Source organism: Lissotriton helveticus, chromosome 5_1, assembly GCF_964261635.1.
Source record: "Lissotriton helveticus chromosome 5_1, aLisHel1.1, whole genome shotgun sequence".
Classification (NCBI taxonomy): domain Eukaryota; kingdom Metazoa; phylum Chordata; class Amphibia; order Caudata; family Salamandridae; genus Lissotriton; species Lissotriton helveticus.
Window position 1 is genome coordinate 715,534,166 of NC_136065.1, and position 20,457 is coordinate 715,554,622.

A 20,457-nucleotide genomic window follows, 5' to 3' on the forward strand; every position below is an offset into this window, starting at 1 on the left:
AGCAGGGCAAAAACACGGCAGAATCACAAAGCCGTAGAGTCCCTTGCTCCCTCCGTCCGTCTCCGTCTCTGCCGGCGTTCTCTCTGCTCAGTGTTCTCTCTCGCTCTGGTGCTCAGGCGCCTCGAAAGCACGGTCACTACTAAATGTCTCTCTGAGCAGCTTGCGCTGGCTCAGTTGAGACAATAACTGTCTGCCCAGACCATCGCTTGTCTTAGTAAAAACAGAAGTACTTTGGAATCACAGCAAATTGAAATACTACCCACAGAAACTAGGATCTACAAACACATCTGTGGTACTCTAGCTAAGTGTGACGATTATCACACCAGTTACAGTTCCTATGGTTCCGATAATATTGACGGCATTCTAGAAGTGCCACAAGGTCATAGGCAAGAAACAAGAACAAGTGTGAGCTCACTATTTGGCGGTACATGCACCTACTTTATTTATTAATCCATAGGTTAATTTGTTTGTTTGATTTGTGATTTGTGAACACAATACTCTTAGGGTATCTTTTCAAGTTCAACATTTAGCCTATCAGGGCCTGATTCACAAAGATAAGCTTACACTTTTGGTAATCACAATACGATGAGTTAATATTAAGTTTAGTACTGTGTAGACTCCACAGTTGGGGCGGAGAACTCTGCTCATAACAGTCTCTGCAGTCGTAAACTTACTATTAACTCACAGTTTGTGAATACCCAAAAAAAACTAAACTTACACAAGAGTGAAAGTTTACAATTGTGAATCAAGCTCTAACTATTTAGTTTCAGGCCTCGTATTGCATATTGTTAGGATACTGCTTGGCATGGAAATTGGTGGTGCACTCATCAGTGGGCACCGCATCACGGAAAGCAGCCCCATCTCTAGGATCTTGGTGCTGAGAACGTGCCAGGCTTTGGCAGCAGTTTCTCACCTTTGGAAGTTGCAGGCTGTTGAGTGGGCATGGGTTGTCTGCAGCAGAACAGGTCCTTTTGGAAATACTGCAATAACGGATGGCACACTGTTGCCTATGGATTGACATTGCTTCATGTGAAGCACCCAGGAAAGACGGGTGAGTCCTCACAGCTTGGTTAGGTGGTGTACACTCTTTGTACAGGTCGGCTCTTCTGGGTGGTCTATACACTAGGAACATGACTGGTCTTCTTTCTTGATTAGTCTCTCTTCCTGCAGGGCCTTGTACTCCCTTTCCTCACAGAGCTGGCCAAAGACTTTTATGCACTAGGCAGACCCACATCTCTTCAGAAATGTGTGTGGGCTTCAGATCACTCTCCCCCTGAACTAGTAAAAGGTCTGTCCAGTACTATTAATCCACAATAAGCTGTATGAAGCCATCACCATGTCACGTCATCAACCCAGGACATGGACAGCAGTCCTCTGGAACTCTCGGTGCACCCACCAGGTCCGAAACAGATTCTCAACCTTGAAATCCACATGGACAGGCCGAGGTCTCAGTGCACATGCTACATTAGGTTGTTAGCTGAGCCAACAAAAAATCAGTATACCATTAACGCATGCAGTAGGGTCAGTCAGAGCAGGGGTATATGTCCATTTACCATGCAGGAAATATTCCGGTTTTAACCCACAGTGAAGTAGAAATATATAAAACATTAAAATAAATGGGCAACATTCATACAGTAGGTTCAGATAGAAGAGCACCATCCTTATAATCACAACCGGTGTGCATGATACACTGATTCTGTTAACCAAATCTGTGTAGACAGGCTTTACCTGTTAGAAGTACGTGGTGGTATTCTTGGAGGTCTTGAAGGTGGATGCAGGGCTACTCTCTGTCCTGACCGGTGGTCTGGTATTTCATTATCCTTTGGAGAAAAATAAGAAAGAAAATGCTAATCAATAATGATTAGGAAACAAATGTAGGTTTTATTCTAACACAACTATTTCTAATTGGTCGACAATATTCTGATGTAGTAATGATCAAATACAAAGGCTCATACTAAGTAAGGAATAGCACTACCTGTCCAGTTCCTACTATGTGGGAATAGATACTCTATCACAGATGGTGTACTGAACTTTGATGAACGCTTTGGACAGGGAAGAGTCTATTATGGAAGCCTTTGCCAGTGGTCCTAAGTGATCAAATAAAGTTCCAGAGGGTTCCATCTTCCCCTACATTATCTTCAACCTCTACATAGAGCACCCTGGGGCTGTACTCACAGAAAGCAACATCCAAAATCACCAATAAACATATAACTATATTTGAAAATCCCTTCCGCTCCATAATCAACACCTAAAATACTGCCTGCACCTAAATCAACCAGACCAGCATGTGATGTGATCAGTAGAATCTACTTAAGGTTATCCTTTCCTTGTGTAATTAAATTACACAGCAGATAGTGTCTCTCAACACAGCTGCAGTCAGGGAATCATCAGACTGGAGACAAGTACAAAAACAAGAAAAACAACATAACAGGACTTCTCCGTCTAGGCACGTAGGATCTAAAATGACATACCTGTATGCATCAGGACTTCTCCATCCTTGCTTCAATTTAAACAAGCATTTGCATAGCCAATAGTTCTCGCCTGTGGCTTTGCCAATATGTTTTAGTTATGTTGTACAATGCTGTGGCTGCTATTAGATATGGCTAAAAGTTATTGGTGTAAAGGGGTGTGGAGTGAAGTGTTCTAGAGTGGAGTAGAGTGCAGTGTTATGGAGTGGTATGGTGTAGAGTAGAGTTGAGTGGTATAATTTGTTATGGAGTGGCGTACAGTTTTGTGGAGTGTAATTTAGGGAGTATAGAGTTGTATAGTGGAAAGGGTGTTTAGTTGAGTGGAGTAGATTGTTCAAGTGTAGTAGAGTTTTAGAGTGGAGTAGAGTATTGTGGAGTAGTTTAATGCAGAGTTGAGGGGTGTAAAGGTTGCTGTGTAGATTGGAGTTTTGGAGGGTAGAGTGGCCTACTGTGGAGTAGATTGTAAGAGTGGACTGGCATAGAGTGGAGTAGTGCAGCAGAGTAGAAAGGGTTAGAGTAGTAGAGTTGAGTGTTGTAAAGTTGAGTGACATTGAGTAGAGTGGAGAAGCATAGAGTGTCAGAGTGAAGTGGAGTGGAATACAGTAGAGCTGTAGAGTGGATTAGGGTGCTGTAGAATAGAGTGAACTAAAGTGGCATGGAGTAGTATAGAAGGAGTTGCACAGAGTGTTGTTGAGTGGAGTAGTTTTGTAGAGTGGAGTGGAAAGGCACTCAGGGGCGACCCCTGCAATAAAACCAACAATACAAATGGTAGGGGAAACTTTGGTCAAAGCCAAGACGTGCAGAAACGATATATCTACGAGAGAATAACAGGAGAGAAGTGCAAAAATAACTCAGAAAAGGCTTTGATGGGAAGGACTTGTTAATTTCTTCCCCACATGCATCTTAAATATTCGGACACCATCTAGAAGTTCCACTTTAAATCATCTAAAAAGACTGAGGCCCGGAACACTGGGCACAACCATTCACCAGCATCGACATAGTGCAGTCTAGGAATGCAGCCCTGTGTTTTCCAATGGAGGTACTTTAGGGTGTTGTTCACAGGATTTCCAAGAGCATGGGCTTATATGGCGAGACGTATCCAAGCATGCTGCTACAAGCTAGACTGTTCATAAGGAGGGGATATCTGAATGAATGCTATCTGGTCTTGTAGTTGCAGACAGGACTTTCTATCATCAAGTGAGTAGTTTAACACGTTTGAAGGGATGATACCTTTCGGCATAGAAAGTGGTGGAAAAGTACTCATGCTTGTTTTGGGCGACACTGAGTTGCACGGCTTGCTGAGGTTGCACCTGTCTCCAGTTCTTTCTATTGCTGTCCCCTCCAAAAACAGCCCCTGTGCAGAGGCAGAGCAGCAATAGCGAGGACCGAGCTCCGCCATCCTCAGTACTTGGAGGGCAGAAAAAAATGAAAATTGCCCAGAAAAAACATGAAGTTCGACAAAAGCGAGCAACAGAACCTTTGTGCGAGACAACTTATGTACACGGCATAACAAGGGGACGGCGAGGCAAGGCTAGCAGCGAGGAGCGTGGCTAATTGAAGAATGTGCGGGAGAGAAATGAAACCATGGGCGCAGCTAAATGAGAAAAGTAACGTACCCTTTACGAAGGGTAGGGATGATCAGTTGGGGAAGAAGGCAGAGCAATGATTTGAGGGGCGGAGTTGGACCCTGAAATGGTTGTAGCCAATGGAAACACTCAAAGCAGAGGAGTTGTGTTTACAGTGGCGTGGTTGGTCCAGGTAGTGAGCCGATATCGGAGGTGCATCTAATTAATGTTGCCAAAGTAATAAATTGAGGTTGGCGAGCCGTTTCAGGCTTGAGCCAGAGGCCTGACTCAGCCTTAACTTGAGGTTGTCTTGGACCCTGGAGCCCTAAAATGAGCCAAGTTTTAATGTGGCTCCAGACTGCCATCATGCTCTAACCTTTCTTTGATGAAGTCTGGCAACAACAGCAGCAACTCCCATAACCTGATGCAAGCAGTCCCAGTAAGTAAAATGTAACAAGAGGGCGCCATACAGAAAATAAGAATGGGGCACAGCCTCCCGAAGTGGCCGACATGCTGAAAGTTGAAGCCTAGTGATGTGAAGCGGTCGCCGCGCTGAGCATAAGCAAAATGTAAGAAGCGGGAGTCATGCAGAAAAAAAGAAAGGTGTGGGGCTTCCCAAAGTGACCACAATGCTGAAAGGTGAAGAGCATTAATAATAATGAGGTGGCACAGTTTCCCTTAGAACCTGGGAAATCTAGTAGTATACAAGAACAATTGGTTCTGTGGGGTGTTGTATTTCTTTAGCACGAACATTAATTCATTCACAAATATTTTATGTTGGTTTATTAACCCAATCACGTCTTGGTGCTGACCACAAATTATAGGACACCAACACACACAAGAAATTAAAGATATGATATATAATAAATCATATATCGTAAATTGATAGACTGAACATTAAATCACATTCCATTTTATAATCACACAGGGCTGTTAAGAAACATAAACATTCATACCACAGGGACTAAAAACATATATCAAAATAGAAGTTCATAGAAAAATTGTGGACTTGGACTTGGAACACAGATGACATATACACAAATACAGTAGTTACGTAAACAATTATTTTCTGAGGGTATCCCAAAAAAACAGATGTCTGTCCAAGCAGATGTACTTTCTATATTTACAAGTAAAAACAGCTTGGCAGGTAACGGGAATACCAAAGATTATCTTTGGCGTTTCGACCCATTATGTGTGTAATTCACAATCTTCATGGCGGATTTTCACCAGGACTGGGCCAGAAAAGCAGCCTGCATGTTAGTGAATATGTGTTGGTGTCAAGTAGTAGAAAAATACAAAATAAATAAATCTAAACAGGGAGATTTATTAACGCCTCACCTGTAGTGATGTCTCTACATAAATCTTAGATAAGGTGTTGAATGGTCCACAAGGGAACCTATAATTCTTGTCTGAAAGCAAAGATAGGGGGAGAAAGGAATGAAATCAGTCACTCCCAGGTGGATTGGCAATAAATAAATAAATAAATATTAGTGCTCAGTCCAGCAAGGGATCTTACCTGAAATGCCTGGGAATCCATCTACCAGGTAAGTACAATGAGCTCACCAGTTAGCTCTAAAGTGCAGCAATGATTTTCCGAGATCGGTTTAGGATTCTCCGTAGGAAAACCAGTACATGATCAATAAAGATGCCACATTGGCCATCAAAAGGAATAAATAACTATTTTTATAATTACAATGTGAAAGTACAAAAAACAGGTGCCGTAGTGAAGCAAGCGCCATTAAATGAAAAAGAGCGAGTGCCAAAGTTTAATATATTTAAAAAACTAGGTTGTAATGAGCCCAAGGACCTGAGTCTCAGGATAAACCACACGGGCGCAAGTGCTATTATTCATGAAATCGGTATTGAAAGTGAAGAAACCACAATGGTTAAAAAACAATACAGGCATACTGTGTACAAGTGTAAAAATATTAGTAAAGAGGTCAGGGCAATCACTGTTGAACATGGTAAAGTGATTCACTAGCTCATCTGGACAGAAGTGAATGAATCGACGCCTTCAAAGCTGGAGCAGAACGAAAGTCGCCCATCAAAGGAGACACGGCTGATATAAGGGGGGGCGTCCGAGTGCATGTTCCCTGCGTCATAGTGCCCACACCGCCAGCGCTCGCCCCGCATTGCACATTATCCGCTTACATACCAAAGGAAACTCATGAGACATATTTGTGGGAAAGCAGTGCTGCAGGTTTATTTCGTACAACACAGGTAGCTGTTAAGGTGGGTCATCTTACAGGCGATCCAATGCGGCAGCCCCTCGCTGACCCTCATGCCTAAGGAGCCATCTTGCACGGCGAGACGATGCTCTGACGGTGCAGTAAATTACCATTTCGTTATACTCCCGCCCCCCCTGTCAGGGCGGAGCGATGAGGCACACCCCCGGTCAGTTCAGGTCCCCCGACCGCCCGAAGGACTAACGGGGCGCCGACGCTGTTTCCCAGAACCTCCTTCGGCTCCAGGTTCTTGGCTCAGGCACCCTTACTGTGCCAGGCAGAGGTATCTAGACTGTATCCTTCTGCCGCAGAGGTACCCTTACTGTCCATCTGCTTCCAGATCGCCCTGTGACTCAGCCTGCAACACAAAACATGACCATTAAAAATTCACAACTTTTACCCCGCCGCTCTGCAGCTGGGTCAGGGTTCAGGGTGGGATCAGCGCAGAGCCTAAGGGAATTCTGGCGGGAAGAGAGGCCGAGCATAGTTGCTGCGCCGCTTTATACCATAAGGAACGCCCCCATCTCCCAGGTGAGCCCTCCCTATTGGCTGCTAGCGTAAGGAGGTCGGCTCAGGGAGGGGTGCCGTGCTAAGGGCTCTGCTCGCCCGTCGTGTGGGACTAGGGCGCTGTCCCGCCCATGCTCCCCTGCGTGTTTAGGGTCATTACCCAGACTCGAACACAGTATCACAGGTCCGCGATCGGGTGCCCTAACCGTTAGGCCAACTCCTCTCCGGTTGTGGAGACACGCGATCGACTTGCGCAGTTAGTCTATTCTGCCCACCGTGTTTAAGGAGGGTACTAAACTGAAGTGGTGTCCGTTCCTCGTAGTAGTACTAAAGTGGGTGAGGTCTGTACCTCGTAAGCACCGAAATTACCCAATTCAATTGAAACCATTCTATCGCCCAAAGCAGGTTAATTATGAATTTGCCCGCCCGATATAAGCTCCTGGCCTTCTCGGTTTGAACCTAGCGTAGCATACATCCCTGAGCTATCTTAATGGCTAATGGAGAGCGGGGGCTGGAAGGAGGGGCCGTCTACACCTCCGGGCTCCGTGGGGCATCGCAGGCAGATGTTGTGCCCTATTTCCCCTTTAACACCTACGTTGGGACTCACGCTCGTTGTACATGACACAATCCTAACGTGTCGAGGCATACAGCAGCTGCGACAGAGATACTCGCCCTGCCCAAAAGAAACCTGTACCATCAGAGCACCATGCGGACATTTACTTCTTGTGCCTGCGCACAATGCCCCAGGATCGGGCCTTAGTAAATTGTGTCATAATGGTCGGCCTTTTCATGTCAGGAAATTGCTTTTCCATTGCAGAGTCACAATCAGCAACCACTACAGAGCATTTGATCTTGCAACTGGAAAGACATTAGCACACAAAGTGTCCCTTAGAAAGCCGGGAATGAGAAGTGTGGAAAGAACAGAGCGAATGCTTTGCTTACAGTTGCTAATCTCCCACGAGGGCAGGGGTGAGAGTCAAGGTGATGTGAAAGGAGGACGATTTGAAAGAGAAACTTTGAATCCAGGGGCTTCAAATGTCTGAAACACAATGCGACACACACCTTTCCCGCGGAAAGCATGGAGGTATTGGACTCGATTGCTCACAGTCACACACTCCCCCACAACAGCCTTAACCAAATTGCGACACGCACCTCTACCGCAGAAAGCATGGAGGGATTGGACTCGGTCACTCCCTGGCACACACTCCAGGCCACGGCATTAACAAATCGCAAGACGCACTTTCTCCTGCGGAAAGTTCCCGCACCCCAAAACACGCCCACACCTTGCACAGTACCAGACCTAATGGAAGTAGGATTTGTCCTTAATTTATGTTAATCACATCATACTCGGACAACCCAAACGCTTCCAACATAAGGCCTCCCTATCAGGTCACCGGCTATACGAGAGCTGATACACAAAGCAGGTGGAAAACGTTCATACCGCGTGGGGATAGCTCCAGCGCCCTTAGCGTTATTAGCGTCACGCGCTAAACAATGGAGCTAAGTAGCTGCGGGTGGGGGGGGGGAGGGGGGTTTTGCTCCGCCACGTCGAGGCAACAAAGGCAAACACGCGGCCGGGCCAGTTGTTCGGGGCCCCCTCGCAGCAACGCGGTCCGTCGCTGGGTGGGGGGTTGTTTAGGGTATTATACAACCTAACACGGACTCGCCGGGCCAAAAAGCATACATTGGCCCATACGGGTAGGGTCGGATCGAGCCAGCGGCGTAGGTGCATGATCAGCACCTGGCTGTAACCAAGATACGGAGCGGCACTGCGGGCGAACCCTCGATCTCCGGGCAGCCCCTTTTACCCTCCACTGCCGCCCCAACCCCCACAATCCGCCAAACTCAAGCCCGCCCGCACGCAATGTTCAGCCCGGCCACTTCTTCCCCCCCCGTGGTATCCTACCACAGGGCCCCTGTGCAACCTGGTCATGCCCAGGGATGGGGCCAGGGGGAGAGGCATGAAAATGGCACATACCTCAGAACGACGACTACGACGACATCAGCGCAGAGCCTAAGGGAATCCTGGCGGGAAGAGAGGCCGAGCATAGTTGCTGCGCCGCTTTATACCATAAGGAACGCCCCCATCTCCCAGGTAAGCCCTCCCTATTGGCTGCTAGCGTAAGGAGTTCGGCTCAGGGAGGGGTGCCGTGCTAAGGGCTCTTCTCGCCCGTCGTGTGGGACTAGGGCGCTGTCCCGCCCATGCTCCCCTGCGTGTCGCGCGGTCAGCGGCAGTTGCCATGGAAACCGCGCGGAAGGTTTCCAAACGGAGCAAACTGACGTATTCTGCGTTCGGGAGACACAGTGAAGTATATAGAAAACCGAATCAGAAGCTCATCTACAAAAAGTAGCGGCAAATACTCTGAGTTTATAAAAACACGATAGTGTAGGCTCAATGGTGCTTATGTAAAACAACTTGATGAAGTAAAAGGAGATTAAAAAGGGAATCATTAGATAAATACCTACTAAAACGACTCTGTTGCTAGTTACACAGATCAGATGTTCAGTTGGGGATAGTCACACATTTGCAACCATTGTTAAACTAAGCATGCAAATCCTATTATGTTTACTTGCACATATGAATGCCATATCTACTAATTCACATCCAAAGGGTACTAAGCCTGCAAATCCTATTATTTGTTCTTGCACATATGTACGCCATATCTACTAATTCACATCCAATGGATACAGAAGGAAGTTGAAACTTATGTTATACTTAATATGTGTCATAAGGAGTGTTACAAGTATAATTGCAGATGGGGTACAGAAATACTGCATTTGAAATGAGTCAACATAACGATCATATACAGAGGGTACATTTGGGCAAATATAACAATGTAAACCAGGTTTAATATAAGTATACATAATCAGGACTGTACTGCGAAAAGATTTTATTTGAGCAAGTACTATGGGGTTCGATTCTTACTCTGTATTATCATATTGGTTGGTTCTGCGTGGCCTGAAGGAGGGGCTCTGATGGAAATACGAGCAAAAAAGACTGCCACTGCTAAACTGTGTAATGTATAGAACCTGAAGTGACATGCATTAATCAACCCATATTCAGGAGAGAGATTTGCCTAGAAATTTCCTTAGATTCATTGAGCCCGTTATTTACTGTATCAAGTAAGTGATTCCACTTACATTCTCTCAGGCTCATGGTGGCTGACAAATCTCCACCTCTTGGGTTGTGCAGTATCTTCGCCAGGACCCATCACCGTGTACTCCCGGCTGTATGTTTTATACAACCAAAATGCTCAACCAGTGGAGCACCCACTGTATTGCAATGGACTCTGGAGCAATGTTGAAGAATCCTGGTTTTCACCTTCTGATGTGTATGACCCACATACAATTTATCACATTGACAAACGATGGCATAAATCACATCAATTGAGTTCCAATCAGTGTGGTGTTTCAGGGTATATGTGCGATTGGAGCGTGTGAAATCTTTTCTTTCCATCGTAAGTGCACAGGCTTACAGAAACCACACTTGAAATGCCCAATCAGGGGAGGCAGTTGCAGTTGAGCTCTTAGATCAGGGTTGGGGGCTGTTTTGAGATAAGATTTTAGCACAAAGTCCTTAATGTTTCCTACCCCTTTTGAAGGCAAAAAGTGGTTTACCTGGCTCATGTAATTAGTCCGCAATGAGATCTTAGCAATCTTTTTTAACTCATTGATTCTGGTGTTGAACGTGGTGACACACACTTCCTGTTCTCTGCAGTATCATGTTTGGGCTTAGTCTCAAGTAAGGTTTCACGGGGGCAATACCAGGCCCTTTTCCTAGATCTCTTAAGTAGCCTTTTTGGGTAGCCCCTATCTCTGAGGTGTGACATGAGGAGGTCAGTTTCTTGAAAATAATCAGCCCTATGGTTTTAGTTTCTGTGAAGCCACAGGAACTTGCCATATGGGACGTTATCGCTCAGGTTTCTGGGTTGGTGACTACTGTATCTAAGTAGGATGTTCGGTTCCATAGGTTTAAGAGTGGTGTAGAGTGTTTCGTCTCTTGATCTTATACTGAGGTCTTGGAAGTTAATCTTGTCTCTGCTATGTGCAGTGGTGAATTGTATGTCAGGCGATTGTTTATTAATCCACTCAAAAAAGGCCAACAGCCTCAGTTTTTCACAAGTCCAAATCATGAGGAGGTTGTCGATATACCTCTTCCAGATACTAATGTTTTCTAGAAAAGGATTTTTCGTATTGTAGATTAAATCATTTTCGTACTTGTCCATGAAGAGGTTGGTCAGATCACACCCTTTGTCTGGAAGAAGTACTCATTTTGGAATATGAAAACGTTTTTATTCATTGCTATCCTCAGTAGCTCAACAATGAATTCCGTAGGTACCCATCTGGGACCATCTTGTCTGTTTAGTACCTCACTTACTACCAGCAGATTCAGTGTAGTCAGCTTTCTGCTATTCTCCAGTCTATCTTCCTCCCAAGGTCTTCTTAAATTGTTCCCACGAGAAGAACTAGGCACCTGCATGTTAATATGTATGTTGAGTTTCAGTTTAATCATGTGTTGTTCTTCTATCGGTTGCTGCGTTGAAGAAAATGTATAAAAGTTGAGTAAAAATGCACATGCACTGATTATAGTATTCTCTGCACCAATAAGTCAGACAGCAAAGCCATGGTCTGTTGACATTGTGAATCTCACTTAGGAAGAGCGATAGGATGGATGGATGATCGAAAGGATGGTCGGATGTATGAGTGAAAGGGTGGATGGTGGGATGGATGAGTTAAATGATGGATGCATAGGTTTGGATATGAATGGGAACACGGATGGACAGAATGGTGAAAGACTAAATGATGGAAGAAAGAATGAATGGGTGACAGAATATAAAGGGAAAATGGTGGATAGCAGAAGATGGATGGGAGGATTAAGGGATGACTGGATAGATGCTTAGATGGAAGAGACAAGATAGCTCTTCTGAGGAGGGTTGCAATTACTTGCTTGGTGCCATAAAAGCTTTGGCTCAAAGTGGGGGATATTTTAATTTTCTGGATATCCCCTGCCTATGTGTGAGATTTCTGTATTTGCCCTGTGTTTGTCTATGGCATATCTACATCATATGTATGACATTTTGAGTGCCACGCAACTGCTACTTGAATGTTACACTAGTATTCGTAGCATGTTTTGTAATTTTAGGTGTAAGGTTCTAAGGAGAGCCTCGTGCTGCTGTCTGCTGTGCTTGGAGTGTATATTGTGCTTGTAGCAATAGATAAGGTGTCCAAAAGAAACTATGTATTAGTGTTTCCTGTGTGCCTTCTTGAAGAACACTGCAGAGAAAAGCACCTTGGTGACCCCTGCTAGCGAGTGCTAGCCTCCCAGTATGGCAAACTTGTAGGCAGCTTCATGTATATTGCCCCCTCAAACAAAGTCTGACTCCCTATTTTAAGGCCCACTTGTTAAAACACTTATAATATACTCCCTATAGTGGGTCCTACACAGCAGTGTCCCTCTTTGTCACCACCGCAGCAGGGGCTCTTAGCAACATCCCCCCAGCAAGGCAATGCAAGAATTTCTTAATGATTCCAAAGTTATATAAGACCAATTCTGTGGGGATGAGCAAGGCATCAGCTTCCAGTTTCTAGCTAAAAATAGAACTGTTCCGCAGTAGTTTTGAGGCAAAACCTAATTGCTGATATTGTCTCTCTGTCCAGATGATAGAAAGGCCTAAACTCTCATTTCATAGCAGCAGCAGGAATAACCAGCACTGGTATACTGATGCAACAAAACACAGACTAGCGTGAACACAGTCAAACCATAACTGTCCACTGCTTGAACCTCAAAACCGGCTTCACTAATGGTTCAAGAATAAGTGCATCATCAAACTTTTTTTCAAGTCCCAGTGCAAGGGATTTATATTAAAACTGTAACTCTCGCTAGCAAAGACTTCCACCAGAGGAGGGCTTAAGTTGCTTCTTTAAACCACATGTAAGTAGTTCAGCTGTTGTTTCCTTGCATTCTGGAACTTGAATTTTCATTTTTCCATCATAAATGCAGCAGTACAAAATCCAAATGAAAGGAATAAATCAAATGACATATACGTTTCCGAACTGTAAAAATCACATTTTAAACAGCGTTTTCAGTACAGGGGTGATTTTAACCCTTCTTTGATGCAGCCTCACATGGAGGCATGGCGCTTGTCTACAGTACATGCTTTGATTTGTTTCTACAAAACTCAGCTGCCCTTTTACTTCTGACCTGTGATTTATAAAGATTTGAAATAAAAATGAACGGGTACATGTATTTTAACTCAACTTTATTTCGCTATATTCGGTTGCATCATATGTACCACAGTGATGCATTCGAATAATATTCCACAGTGTTCCTGACCTTTTATCATGCAGTAATCAGGAAACAATCAGTTAACATTGAGTGAGGAAGTCCATCTTTGTGAGTCATGTGCCTAGCTTTTCCTTTTAATGTGACCCCGCTTTAAAATAGACGGACTTATTTAATTTGGGTATTTATCTTTTTATCCCCACAAGGTCCCTTGGTGATACCATAGAAGTTTAGAAGTCCAGTGATGTCACTTTCTATGATGTTGCTTCTTGTGATGTCACATGCAAATTAGCGGGGCCTCACATCTTCCCTTTCACCCAGGGCCCCAAAAATCCTAGGAGCGGGCCTGTTGGGATGCCTGTTTTCTCGTCCCTACAATTTCGATGAGGCTAAAGGAACATGTTCTCATCTGAACCACATAGCCCCATGATGTTAATGAATATGGTGATAACGCTTTTGTAAAAAAATATGAAACATTAACTGTATACATAGACAACATATTATAAATGTACCAAGATGAGGATAGAGCTCTTTGACGTCATTATAGATATGTTGTAAATTATTGAAAACTCGTACATTTGAAAAAGATAAAGGATGTTTGATTATTAGAGTGGTTATTTTGTTGCCCGCCTATCATTAGGGGCATTGGCCTCAAAAACTGAAAGGCGAGAGGATATGCTTCATTTTGCTACTTGGATTATTACATGAATCAGAAGGATATTTTATTACAATCGGATTCTTAATGGTATCAAGATGTAATTGGTGACAAAATCTGAACCTTCTGTTTTACAAAAAGGTATCGATTATTTCTCAGCTGCTGAGATAACATTTACATGTATCTGAATTAGACTCAGCTCAGTAGTAACCCTCCAGACCCCTTAAAGCAGAATTGCATTCTTCTGTGCAACTTCTTTTACATAGCATAGTTCCTACATTTGATGGGGTCTAAATAGAGGATTCATTGAAATATCATTTAAGGGATTTTCTGATTACCTCTGTGACCGTTAATGCTTCAGTCATGATAGGCTCACGAATTCAAAAGACTCAAAGAAAGATGAAGAGAGCCACCAATATGCTATCGAAGACGCCGGTGCTATCCAATTATTACTGAAAAAGCCGTTGACCGATGTCTTAATTAAAACAAACTATTTTAGAATGCTGTATCTGATACATGTACTACTTTTCTTTGTTACTACTTTAACAAGTAAATGTGCTTCAAGCACCATTCCTCCAATACCTTGTGATATCTCGTTTATCCATCATAAGACCAACACCCACCAGAATCTTGGAGCTACACTGGATGACCAGCTATTGCTAAAATCTCACTATCGATTAGTCGCCAGTAATATGCAATTACTGGACCGTCCATATAACATGTAGAGAGGCGTGCCATTCATGTCTGCGCAGTGGGGGCAAAGATGGGTGGGCCCGCTACTCAGTATACGCCATTTTGATATACCACGTGCCTCAACAGACAGCCCATTTAGAGTGATGAGCGCTAGGGTTATCGCTTTCGGTGGAGTGGGTTGCAAGTTAGGGACATATGACCATATGGTGTTTTCGTAATTCATTATTTCCTTTGGCACAATTGGTGGTGGTCAAGTCATGAACTGTGTGTCAACCATGGAATTCTAACAGGGATGCCAGTAACAAACATCTTCTATAATATTAACAGCAAGTACATATAAATAATTAGAAAGTGATACATCACCTCGCTGTCACCTTCAATTCCGCTGCTGATACTTAGTGTGCTTCGAGTACTTGATCTATTGCTTGCACTACCTGATTGATAAACAAAAGAGACATTATAAACAAACCAATGGATGTATCTCCTAAGTTATGATATAATCGAACGCAATGGAAGAAAAACCGGTTCCAAATATTACTTTTGTTTTAAGTTAAGAAATGATACTCAAGCAAAGTAAAAAAAAGAACGGTAGCATTTGATAAACTATCATTAAACACGGAATAGAAAAAAAATGCCCTTACTAGGCTTCTTCTTTGATAAAGAATACTCCACTACCAGAGGAGGGTCTTTCTATTCAATATACTCGGAGTTTCATTGAGGTTGCTTGAAATGAGCTTTTCCGAAATTCATTACCAGCTAACAATTTCATGTTCCTAAAGCCCAAAAAGGAAAAATGCTTGTGGTTCTCTAACATCTTTTATAATTGTAGATGGGGAGATTGTGGGGCTCCTCTGAAGCCTGTGTATGGGTCCTGCTCCCTTTGCATAGAATGAAAAGGGGGGGCCCTCGGCACCCCCGCCCGCATGGCGGCGAGGCGACCCCCTCTTCCCTTGACTCCCGGTGGTGGGGGCGTGACCTCCCGGTGTCCAGTGATGACGCGGGGGGTGCGCGCCGCACCACCGGCTGGCTGGCGCCCGACCCCTGACCCGGAAGGCGTTGCGCAGACTTCCGGGTTGGGGGGGTGGGGGCGTGCCGCCCCCTCCCCGCAACCCTAGGATAAAGGAGGGGGGAGCGCTCAGGTGTCCCCTTGTCGCCTGGACGCTCCCCCACACTGGTCGTGCCCCGCGCTTGGGGCCTCCTAATTTTCTCTTTTTCGCCCTTGCAGGTCTTCGGCGGTGTAAAGCTTCGTCGATGGAAGGGGCGGCACAGTTGGAGCGGGACGCACGGCGCGGGAAGAGTCAGGAGATGCAGGAAGTGTCGATGGAGCGTCGGAGTGAGGCCTCGGCGAGGAGTGTGGCGCGGGAACGGGACTGGAAGGGCAACTCTGACCAGGACGTTCAACACGCACAGGGGATGTCTTTACATGGTGAGGCAGCCAGGCGCAGGGACACGGGCCAAGCAAGGGCATTCGGGGCAATTAGTGGCGTAATGCAGGCGAAGGGGCTTGGTGTTAAAAAAAGCGCCTGTTTAGTAATCCTTCCGAGGTCGGTCAAATGGGTACCAAAAACAGGCGAAAGTTGTCCTCCCCAATCTCTCTCCACTCGCTGGAAAGGCAGAGTTTCCTTTATAGCATAGAACGGAGTGTTAAAGTCGGAGATAGAAGAGGATGAAACTGGGAAGTTTACTATGGAGAGAACTGAGAAATGTCCTTTGTGCAGACACCAGTGTCTGATGATTGAATACATTTAAATAATGCCTCTAGACAGCAGATATTTATCTGTGCCTCAGTGGCCTAATGGATAAGGCAGGCCTCCTAAGCCAGGGACACAGGGCAGTGCAATTTCGAGATAGATGTAAAAGAGAAGCAGCCTACGGTTGGGGGGACGCTCAATCTCTGAAGCGAAGTAGGGTCGGGCCTGGTTAGTGCGTGGATGGGAGACCACCAATGAAGACTAGGCGCTTAAGGCAGGTAATGAATGGCACAGCGCTCACGCACATAAGCGGACCTGGCATAGTTGTTATTTATTCACGGGGCGGCCTCATTAAGGAGGGGAACAGGCGCCCCAGTTGGACGTGATAGGAGAACCTGTCAACACTGTTTCCGAGTAAGCCATGCGGTGATTTGGTAGTGCAAGGGTATGAACGTTAGCAGGGACCTGTTGCTTGCTGGTTGCTTTTCTCGAGCGGTGCCTTGGTAGTGCAAGTGAATGAGTGTTGGCAGGGCCCTGTTACTTGCTGGTTAAATTTCTTCGCTACAGTTGGGAAAGAAAGTACGAAGGCGATGACTATCCGCAGCCGGAATTAGCTTTTACAATATGCTTCTTGTTAATGCTAGGCCAGACTCGGGAGCAGAGGTCAGCTAAAAGCGATACATGACCCATACGTCTTCGGGCTCTTCAAGTCAAGTCAAGTCAAGTCAAAAAGGCTTTATTTCGATAAAAAGAAATTATCATAAAAGCAACATGAAAACACAATACACATTATTTTAAAAAGAATCAATGAAACACATATAAGATACTTTCCAGATTTAACTAGCAGTTCATAAAAAGAGTAAATTTTCTAAGAATGAATTAAACAGTTAATTTTAGCCTTTTAAGACGGATGGACCAAGCCCATGATAAAAATTTAGCTAAAACACAAGCATAGGTAGGACGGCTGTCAGACATTAGAATCCTGATTGCGGTCACATGGCTGTTAGTACCTAGCTGCCGACATAAGTTTTTAAGCCAAACCATCCTTGGAATTGCATACTCTGTGCATTCAAACAAGAAATGCGCCATTGTCTCTGGTTTTTTTGAGCACGCAGGGCAGAGCTCTATGGTTTGTGCGTGTGATTTCCAGCTTGAGGTAAGAGAATAAAGGGGAAGGGTTCCTGCTCTAAATTTGAAATATAGAGCCCTATCAAAGGGTTTTTCTATAATGTCAAGATACGCTTCCCGTTTGGGTTGGCCTTTGAATTTCAAGAAGTCCTCACTAAGCCTGCCAATGGTAGTACTGGTATTTCTTTTAGTGGAGATCCAGTCCCAGTAAAGTTTCTTCAACGTAAACTTCGGCGGAGAAGATCTATTTATCCACGCTTCATTTAGGCCCAGGTTGGCTAGCAGCAACTTCATGTCTCTTAACCATTTGATTTTATGCCACCCAGGTAATGACATGATTTCTGCGAGGCCTTGGGCATATTTACTGAGTTCCTCCACACGTCACAGCCGCGCCCATAGCAAGAGTGGCCGAAATTTCGCGAGATCATCAATTTGGCGACATCCTAGGTCCAACATTAGCGGGACCGTAGGAGTTCCCTGTGGTAGAGACATGATCGCTCTACAGAATTGTTTCTCAGATCTTGATAGAGCATCAGAGATGGATGACCCCCAGAGTTCGGCCCCATAAAGAGCAGAACTAACACCTTTAGCCGAGTAAATCTCTAGAACAGTAGCTATAGGTCTTATTTTACAGGAGCGTTGTTCTTTCAAAATAGCTCCTGTAATTCTCTTGTGGGTTAAAAGCATTTTGTCCAGATGTGGTGTCCAGTCCATTTTGTGGGAGAGACGTACCCCAAGATAATCAAAGACTTCAACCCTTTCCAGCGGTTCAGCATTCAAGATAGGAGGGCGTACTGGTTTTTTAGGGGGATTCAATACCAAAATTTTTGTCTTACTTGTGTTGATTGTCAGGCCACGATCTGCACAGAAAGATTGAAAGTTATTAAGAAGTCTTTGGAGTCCAATTGGGGTCTTAGATATCAAAAGCGTATCGTCCGCGAAGAGGAGGGTTGGTATGCGTTCGCCAGCCAGGGATGGTTCATCTGAAGGTTGTTTTCGAAGATGCTCAACCACCCCATTGATGTAAAGAGAAAAGAGGGTGGGAGCCAGGACACATCCCTGGCGCACACCTCTCTCAACCGGGATACTATCAGTTTTTTCCCCCTCTGGTCCCCACCTAATCTGGGCAAAGCTGTTTTCGTGCAGCCTAACAAGCAACACAAGCAAGTAATGAGGTAGCCCCATATCGGCCAGTACAGTCCATAAGGTCTCCCTGGGTACAAGGTCAAAGGCAGTCTTTAAATCGATGAACGCGAGATAAAGACTGCCCTTGCCTACGTCCACAACCTTCCAATAGACCATCATGAGCCTAAAGGCTTGCTCAATTGTCCCAGTTCCTACTCTAAAGCCCGCCTGGTAGTCTGTAAGGATTTTGTTTTCTTCTACCCAATTTAGGATTCTTAGCAGTAGAACCTTACCAACTACTTTTTGGCTAACATCCAACAGGCTAATAGGCCTATAATTTGACGGGTCATCCCTAGGGCCTTTTTTAAAAATAGGGACCACCTCCGCCCCTTTCCACGAGGAGGGGACAGGGGCGCCCCTACACATAGCAACAAGTAGGGAATGGATGAGTTTTCCCCACTTTAAGGTGTCAGATCTTAGCAGGTCACCAGGTATACCATCCGGGCCAGCCGCTTTCTGTGGAATGATGGTGCCTATTGCATATTCAACCTCCTTGATAGTAAAATCAAAGTCACTAGGCTGAATATACCAGGTTAGAGGGAGCAATGTTGTACCCATAGTCCCCCCTTGGGAAGCGCTTGACAGCAATTGGTCTTCTTGGCGGGTATATAGCTTAGAAAAATGTTTAACCCACACCTGACTGGGAATGTTGCAGGTTATCAAGTCCCTATCAGGCCTGTTCCGAACTCTAATTGCATCCCAGAAGCATTTTGGGTCCTTCTTTAGACTAGCTTCTTTAAGAGTAAGCCAGTAGGCCTCGTCCCACTCCTTTTTGGCTAGATCCAGTATTCTCTTATATTCCTTCCTGGCTAGCTGTATTTGAAGTTGGGATTTGCCTTTAACGGCTTCAATTAGTCGTGACTTAGCTTTCCTGCAGGCTCCTGTGAGCCAAGCATGCATTCCCTTGGATTTGATCTGAGGCCTACTCCTTCCATCGTTTCCCTTGGCCCAAAAGGCTTCCCCTATAGACTTAACTGTAGCCTCGAAAATAGATGTTACTCTACCTGATGCCATAGCCAAATCAATAGAACCAAGTTCGGTTTGTGAGGCCACAAGAACCGCCTCTATGTTACCAAGTTTGTCAGGGTTATTAGCAACTTTATCCCACTTTAGGCGTCTTCCACAGGCGGATACAATGATCTTATGCAAGCTTTTCGGGGGTACTGGCAGTGCTACATTAGACCAGGGATTCTTAATAGTTAAAGAAAGCGAATTATGGTCGCTCTCGACAGTTGGTATAACTGTCATATCATCAACCCAATTCCAGGACCCCAAGTCCAATAGGATGTAGTCAATCCTTGAGGTATGACCAACCCTATTGAACGTCGGGGCACCCATCCGATCAGAAGATGTGCGGCCATTTACGGCTCTAAGTCCAAACTCTAAGGTCAGTGCATTTAACTGCACCGCACTGCGAGTCCAGCGTCTAATCGGGGGGATGGAGAGTGAAGGAATACCCCATCTACTATCTTCTTCTCCCAGGTCAGGGATACCATCTAAGGGGAGTGGCTCATAGGTGCAGTTGAAATCACCTGCTACTAGGGTATGATCAACTTCTTTGCAATCCCTAAGCTGGGCCTCAAGGTCCGATATTACGGTTGAGGTACTCCCATTTTTTATGCCTCTAACATAAACATTGTAGAGAGCTAGAGACAAATTTTACACGGATTACATAAAACAATCCCCAGAATATCAGGGTTGTTTGTCTGTGTAGATGTTATTCTACAATTTAGGGAAATGCTTACACAAATGATGAGGCCCCCCGATGGACGCCCCCTCCCATTTAAGGGTTTTACAGCTGGAATAAAAAAGATGACAAACCCAACCCGGTGGAGTGGTTCTACACTCCAGGTCTCCTGAAACACACAAATCTTGTGTGCTTCAACCAGGTCGCTCCACTCAGGTAGGTCTAATTTCCTTTGAATACCTGTAAGATTCCAGCTAAGGATTTTTATTCTCTCCTTGCTGGTTTCTCCTCTGTTACCACCAGTGTCTCCAGAGCTCAAAGATTCTATGCATTCTCTCTGGGGACTGGAGGATGGCGCCTTAGTCAAGCT

At 45.0% G+C, this 20,457-nt stretch overlaps 1 protein-coding gene across 3 annotated transcripts in view; it reads right to left on the reverse strand.

Annotated features, from left to right (window-relative positions):
• Positions 1-20,457, reverse strand: part of PIK3AP1 (phosphoinositide-3-kinase adaptor protein 1) — a 1,822,514-nt gene that overhangs the window by 96,612 nt on the left and 1,705,445 nt on the right. For all 3 annotated transcript variants that reach the window (XM_078643124.1, XM_078643125.1, XM_078643123.1), the window contains exons 16-17: positions 14,760-14,830; positions 1,729-1,820 (exon numbers count right to left, since the gene is read on the reverse strand). In XM_078643124.1, coding sequence (XP_078499250.1) covers positions 1,729-1,820; positions 14,760-14,830 — 163 coding nt within the window. The remainder of the gene's footprint in view (positions 1-1,728; positions 1,821-14,759; positions 14,831-20,457) is intronic.